We start from the raw sequence: 6,965 nt of genomic DNA, 5'->3' as shown, positions 1-6,965 counted from the left end.
CAAATTTTTGACATATCCCAACCTAAGTGCAGATCCAAGATGAAACAGCACATTCCTAAGACGATAAATCTCAATATTAAATGAGGTTTCAGTGTTCTCCATCGGCACTAAGTGATTTTTTTGCACATCTTATAGGTGCTTGGTACTCGTATTTGGTGTTTTTTTCACCATGATATAACTTTTAACAAATAAATTTCGGAATCTATAACTCCTAACTCCTGAAAAACCCGTAATTTAGAATCTCTGTGCCATTGACTACAGGCACGAATCTCATAGCAACTGAGGTCCGACACGTCACGTTTTGTTTTCGTTCGGTAAAACAGTCTAAAACAGGCTTCATCCCGAACGCCAGCATCAATCCTATCTTCTTCTCCCCTTGCTCCACCGCTCAGAGCACACTGCTCTGTCTCCGCCACGCAATACAGAGAGGAGTGGCCTTCGCCGGCGACGAGGATCCTCCCTGACCAGATCCCGCCACAGTCGCGGTGGCAGGGGTCGAGGGATCCGCGGAGGGGGCCAGGGATTTGGTGTTCGCTACAGCCGAGCACCAGGTACTGCCGCACTACGACTCAGCTCCTCGCCGACCGGAGCGAGGTGCCGTCGCGGTCCGAGGCCGAGCGCCGCCGCGAGCACCAGGCCGCCGCGCTCGGGGCGACGCTGCCCGCACCATCCCTGCGATGCGCCCACCTCCAACCCGGCGGCGATGGCGATGTCCGCGAGGCCCTGGGCGCGAGGGAGGCGATGGCGACCAGCTGAAGCGGCGGCGCCATCATCCTACACCGGGAGGCGGGGCCTGGTGGCGCACGAGGCTGCGGGACGCGGAAGGGGGAGAAGCAATGGAGGTACTGACGGGCGCGGTGCTGTTCGAGGAGGCGGGGCGCGGAGGGAGAGAGCAGTGGAGGTGCTGACGCTGACGCCGCGGCGCTTCATGGAGGTCAACTAGGAGGTGGACGAGGCCTTGCGGCTCGCAGCCGACCTGCTCGCCGATGCGCCAATAGGGATCTGCTCGCCGGCGGGGACGCCATTTTCTTCTAGTGATGTGCGGATGGTGAACTGCTCACTGGGATTCACCCCGAGCCCAGGTATTCCGCCGCCTCCTAGTAGCCGCCCGAGCTGTGCTCATGTGCCTTGCCGTTAGCTGAGCTCTCCTACTGCTACTGACCTGGGACGAGCACAACAGCAGAGCACATGCGTGCAGATTTAGTTAGAACAGGAAGTTTCGTCACAAAGAATGGTTCAGGTTCAGCTTAATGTACACTGAAACTTTGCACTTTTGTTGTACAGGGAGTTGGAGTATCGGGGATAGGATATGTGCATCGAGAAGATTTTAGATTTCTGGTTCACATGGGTACACATTGGGTACATCTTGACAATATTTTTTCTGGAATAGTTTCTTTTGAGCATGGCAAATTGTGTAGAACATGATATTTAGTACAATATGGCAAATTGGCAACTAGTGTGTAGTGTTTAGCACTGTTTAGTGTTGTTTGTCCTCCTGCGAGAATTATATTCAGTAATTTCCCATGGCATTTGTCCTCCTGTATTTAGTCTGTAGTGCAAATTTTGTAAACTTGCCATGTGATCAGTACATACAAACTCTAGCTTTGAAATGAATCATGAATCGGATTTTCTCTAGATTTTTCCATGAATCAAAAGTATATATTGTTGAACTTGCTTTGCCATGGCAAAAAGGATTTTATAGCTTTTGGCATGCCTCTAATATAGCTTTTTCCATGTCACCACTATAACTTTTGGCATGACATACACATATTTTTTTACCATGGCAAATTTGCTAATCTATTTGCCATGCCTCTAATATAGTTTTCGCCATGTCACCACTACAACTTTGGCCATGTTCACATGGAGTAGTAAAAAAACAAATTTGAGTTGATTGTAGAAATATGTGTTTGTTTCCCTTTTTTGACTTTGTAGGATTGATGATGACCACATTAAGCATTGCAACTTTTAAGAGATTTGATTTTGCTTTTGTACTTACTACTGCAAATCCACCCAGGTAATTTTGCCATGTCAATTAACATGCAGTATGTTTGTGCCATGGCAAACATTTTACATCATGGCAAATTTGCATTCTTTTAAACAGAAAGAGTTACTTTCCCACCACCTAATTTAGGTGTACGCGCCAATATTTTTTAACCTCCCGCTAAAAGGTCCCAAATTAGCGTCTTTGTTCCCACCAAAAAATTAGCTTCCCGCTAAATACCTTCCTAACAACCCACGAATATATAATTCTAGACCAAACGACGGCGTCTTCACGGGCGATTGGATCTGAGCTCTCGTCTCGGTTCATCTGTGCTGCCGGCGTCATGACGGCGTCAACAAAATGAACCACATCAGGTGCACGGCGTCAGGTTAGTCCTCCTCCTGATCTCCTCCATCGCTGAAAAATCCAGTCCTCCTCAATCTCCCCCTCCTCCCTCTCCTCTGCGCCCGCATCTGTCCGGGATCAAACCCCCACGAGCTCCTCCTCGGTGCGCGGCTCTCTCGATCCCGATCCATTCAGAGGGGCTGCCCCTTCTCTCCTCCGCTCGCCGCTTGGCCGTAGAAAAGAAGTTAGGGCAGGGGACATGCCGCCGCCGGTGGCATTTTCCCATCGCACCTCGATTTGGCCGCCTCGGCGGAGGCGCTCGTGGCCTGGAGGGTCGGTGCAGCGCCTCACCTTGGCCTGGAGGCTGGCCGCCATGGAGCTCGCCTCGGCCTTGAACTGGGGCTCGACGGGGCCTCCTAGCCCGGTTCATGGCCGCAGCCGTCTTGGCTGTGCACGCCGGTGTCGTGACGTGGTGGCCAGGCGCTGGTTACTGCCTCACCCGACCCCAGCATGCCCGAGATGCCTGCAGACCTCTCCACCATCTCTGCTCCTGGTTCGCTGTGTTTCCTCCTGGACGCCAAAGGGGGTCGTGAGCATTAGATTGGTTTTTGAACATTAGATCCATTAGATCCATTAACTGAAAGATATAGACGTACTCTGTATGTACAAAGCTAGCTAGCTAGCTAATACAAGCAGCTTAATTGATTGTTGTATGAGCAGCTTTGCCGCTGCATATCCAGGTTTAGTCATCCTCTGCATTGCATTTGATTCAGATTACCATAAGATGATTTTTAATAGATATTTGGTCTTACACGAGTCACATTGGATTTTTTCCCTATAGATTCAGAGTAGTATTTTCATGAACCTATCACTGATACTTTGCCTTTCATGTCCATTCACATATGTCTGGTTTACCTACACAAGGGCACAATGATGAATTTTACGGAGGATGCTCCGGGTACACAACATCCTTACTTCATAATCACCTATCTGAATGGTGCAGAATATCAATACTTTGTTAATGCTAAGTCCCATGATTGTTTTTGTGTGCGGTAAAGAAAGGCTCTGTTCTCTTAACAAGGATGGAAAGTATAACGGCATACAAAAACCAACGTGGACAACCCAAATCTGGTAAATTGTTTAGCATTTGCTATAATGCATAAAATCTTGATGTGTGTTAAATAGCTAAACCTTCAAGACTACAAAATCTTTTACAGGAACTCCAGAACAATCTGACATTCCAGTATCTGCTAATGACATGTGTTCCCTTGCTGAATGGCCATCCCATGCTCGCCGCAACCGTGCGCTACTACAGGATGGTACTTGCTTTCGTTTACATTTATGTCATCATTTTTACAATCTAATGCTGAGTAATACAATTTTTCTTGTATGATCTAGGCTGTAGAAGCTGGTGGACAGAAGAAGAAAGGGCGAGGTGTTCTAAAAGGTTTTAAAGCATCTAAGAAGCGTTTTGCCAATGGATCTGCAAAGCTAAATATTACATTCTCTGAAAAATTGGGTGGTACAGTAGGAATGAACTATCGTTCATTCAAGGATGACGTGGTAGTCATAATGAAAAGAAAGTTACCACTCATTGGAGTGAGGACGTGGTCGGACATTCACCCTACCATTCATCGACTCATTGTTGCAGATATGATAGTGCGTACAACATTTTTCACATGTGTTATCTTATTTTACCATCGATAATGCAGTGCTTATGTATATTTATTTGCTGTATGCTTTACAGGACAGATGGGACCTAGAAGATACACCAGAAACAGAAGAAAAAGTTCCTAAAATTGCGAAAGAGAGATATAGAGGCTGGCGATCAACTCTAAGCTCCACTTACAAGGCATACAAAACAGATGCAGCTAGATTGGCTAATCTGCCAGAAGATTTACAACCAGAAGAGTGGGAATGGATGATTGAGTACTTTGGCACTGATTCAAAATTTCAGGTTATCTCTAAGATCACGGTTTGTCTATTATGTGTTAAGATCAAATGGCTAGTCTCACTGGTTATATCTGGTTTCAATGAATTGATAGGAACGCAGCCAAATGAATGCCGATAACCGTAAGAAACAGAAGACAAAACACATAATGGGATCAAAATCTTACTCGCAAGTTAGTTTTGAGAAGGTATGAGTCCAACTAAATATGTATGCCTTGCTGCTAATTATTGTGTCATGTTTCAAGCATCTCATTGTTATATTACTTGCAGAGAAACTTGGAAACTGGAGAAGAGCCAGATTGTATTGCTCTATGGGAACTCACCCACACAAACGTTGGAACATGGTCTAACACAGATTCCCAGAAAGTTTACGTGAGTACACTGACTTTTGGTTATTCTATAGTTAGTCAATGATGTGAATTCAGCATGTTTCATCATCAGATGCGATTATTCATGCGTTGGACCGTGTTATTCTTGTTTCATCTTTTATAGTGTCAATATTGATGCTGCACCTATAATTGTTCCTTTCATTTTAGGACAAAGCACTTGAAGAGGTTAAAAACAAACAAGCTGAAACTGAAGGTCCACTTTCAAGTGAGCAGAAAAACAATATTTTCCAGACCGCTTGCAAAGACACTCTGGAATGCAAGTCATCGCAGCCTCGTGGGTACGGATACATGGCCAAAACTTCAACTAGTTCTGAAAAGTTCCGTATCCAGATTGAAGAGCAAGCTCGTGCTACAGCAGCCACCCAGGAGCGAAACTCTCAGCTCAGCCAGCAGGTCAATGACTTAGAAGATCAACTACAAGATGAACGTGCTAACACACAAGAGAGGATTAACTTGGAGCGTGCTGAGAGAGAACAACTTGAGGAGAGGTTAAAAGAAGAGCGTGCTGAAAGGGAAAGATTGTTGCAAGAGGAGCGAACATCAAGGCTGGAATTGGAAAAAAACATGATGGCAAAGTTTGTAGAATTGAGCAAACAGATGGGAACCCAACAGGTGATGGTGATTACAGTCATATGCTTCCGACCTTGTAAGATTTATGTTGCTTACTTGCATTGCTAAAAGTGCACTTCTATTTACAGGTGCCTACGAAGAGGGTTGACAAAGAAAATAGTAATCCAAACTTGCAAAATATTCTTTCACAGACATCTAGTCCTAATAAGACTCCAGGTTCAAGGCCGACTGCTATTTCTTCAAATGCGCTCATACAAGCTGCAACAAGGCAATCTCGAATGTTTAAAGCAATGGTAAGTCACAACCTTGCTTTCTCTTCATGTTCACCTGCATTTTATACATCATTGGTCTTCATAATTAGCTAGCTGCTTCTTCTCTTTTACCATGTGTTGTTGCTGCATCGAGTCACAACTTCAACAAAAAACGAATATGTGATAGCTAGGGACATGAACTTAACTGAAACTATACATCTAGTCATAACTTAAATCAATAGCAGGAGCTTTTAGTAGATGTATGATCGGATGATGGTACCATTCTGTATGCACGAGCAGGATGTCATGATCATGCGCGTGATGCCTTCGCTGATGAGTCCACTGCAATGTCCCATGTAGTATCTCTTCCCGCTGATATAGGGGTTGTGAGGGTCGTTTTTTAAATGGACTCGCAACTCCTGATGGAAGCACTTAATATCAATAAGGTGGACTCGTCGGCCTATGCTGCTGTTATTGAGGATACCAAGTACCCGCTCAAATTATGGTTTTCTTATTATGAAATAAATGTATGTTGTCGCTCGGCAAACTCTGTTTTTCATGCGCTTGCTAGACTTGATAGGATGTTAGAACCTAACTGGAATGGGGAGGCTGATGTACCAGCCCATGTGGCTGCTCCGTGCTTTGGGTGATTCAGCCCAGCACTGTTAAGTTAAAAGCAATGTTTTTTTCTGAAAAAAAAACTTTTAGTAGATGTACTTGTGGTTATGCCTTAGCCATTCACACTTGTATAGTTGATCTGATGCCTTAGTTACATGCTTGCTGACACAGTATTAGCTAGTTAGTCTAGCAATAGTTCTTAACAATGGAGCTGGCATAATTGTATGGCGTATGTTATGTTCGACTCATTAACTAGAACTTTTTTTATTTCTTGGTTGCAGGATCCAAAGAACTAGCTGGACTGGACTCTAGATCATCGGCAGTTTAGTCTTCGAAGTTAATTAGGATGGCTAAATTACATTTCAGTTTTATTTGATGGATATTTTCTATCAGAATTATGAATTGTATGAATCTACATATTATACGTATGGTTTTGAATATTGTAATTGAAAGCTTGTATTTTTTACGGTTGCAATAGACTATTACCACAACCTATCTGTTTTGTTGCATCATATCTTAGTTGCTACGCCTATCTGTTTTGTTGCACTAGGATGTTGCAATGGAGCACTTTATATTGTTGTAATAGTTTGGCGCCACAAAAAATTTCATGATGCGATAACAGTTTGGCGCCACCAAAGTAAGTTTGTTGAAATAGAGCATCGCCACGGAAAGTTTAAATTGTCGCAATAATTTCTTGCTACAAAGATGTTACTTGTGGTGATACCTATTTGTCACCATCAAAACAAGTATGTTGCAATTTCCTGTTACGACGATTGGAATATTTGTTGCCAAAAGTTAATGCCACAAGCGAAGTGGGTCGTGGCAATATGCCTAATGCCATGAAAACAAGAATTGTTGTCA

At 44.2% G+C, this 6,965-nt stretch overlaps 1 protein-coding gene across 5 annotated transcripts; it reads left to right on the top strand.

The window, feature by feature from the left end:
* Positions 1–348: 348 nt before the first annotated feature.
* On the top strand, positions 349–6,567 carry LOC125541451 (uncharacterized). 5 transcript variants are annotated; one of them, XM_087543734.1, is made up of 11 exons: positions 356–1,082; positions 1,285–1,359; positions 2,254–3,284; positions 3,385–3,457; positions 3,544–3,645; positions 3,732–3,985; positions 4,074–4,283; positions 4,372–4,464; positions 4,547–4,648; positions 4,813–5,277; positions 5,364–5,753. In XM_087543734.1, exons 3-11 carry the CDS (start codon positions 3,276–3,278, stop codon positions 5,598–5,600), a joined length of 1,545 nt encoding a protein of 514 aa, XP_087399860.1. In that variant the 5' UTR covers positions 356–1,082; positions 1,285–1,359; positions 2,254–3,275; the 3' UTR covers positions 5,601–5,753. The 5 variants fall into 5 exon arrangements, 4 of the variants coding, with proteins under 4 accessions (XP_087399860.1, XP_087399861.1, XP_048560820.2 ...); XR_015616219.1 differs by adding an exon at positions 6,386–6,567 and having other exon boundaries at positions 349–3,284; positions 4,813–5,311; positions 5,364–5,528; XM_087543735.1 differs by adding an exon at positions 5,787–6,089 and having other exon boundaries at positions 356–3,284; positions 5,364–5,528.
* Positions 6,568–6,965: the final 398 nt, after the last annotated feature.

Source organism: Triticum urartu, chromosome 2A (genome assembly GCF_056163025.1).
Source record: "Triticum urartu cultivar PI428250 chromosome 2A, HENAU_Tu73, whole genome shotgun sequence".
Lineage (NCBI taxonomy): Eukaryota > Viridiplantae > Streptophyta > Magnoliopsida > Poales > Poaceae > Triticum > Triticum urartu.
This window is presented reverse-complemented; position numbering and strand designations above follow the sequence as displayed.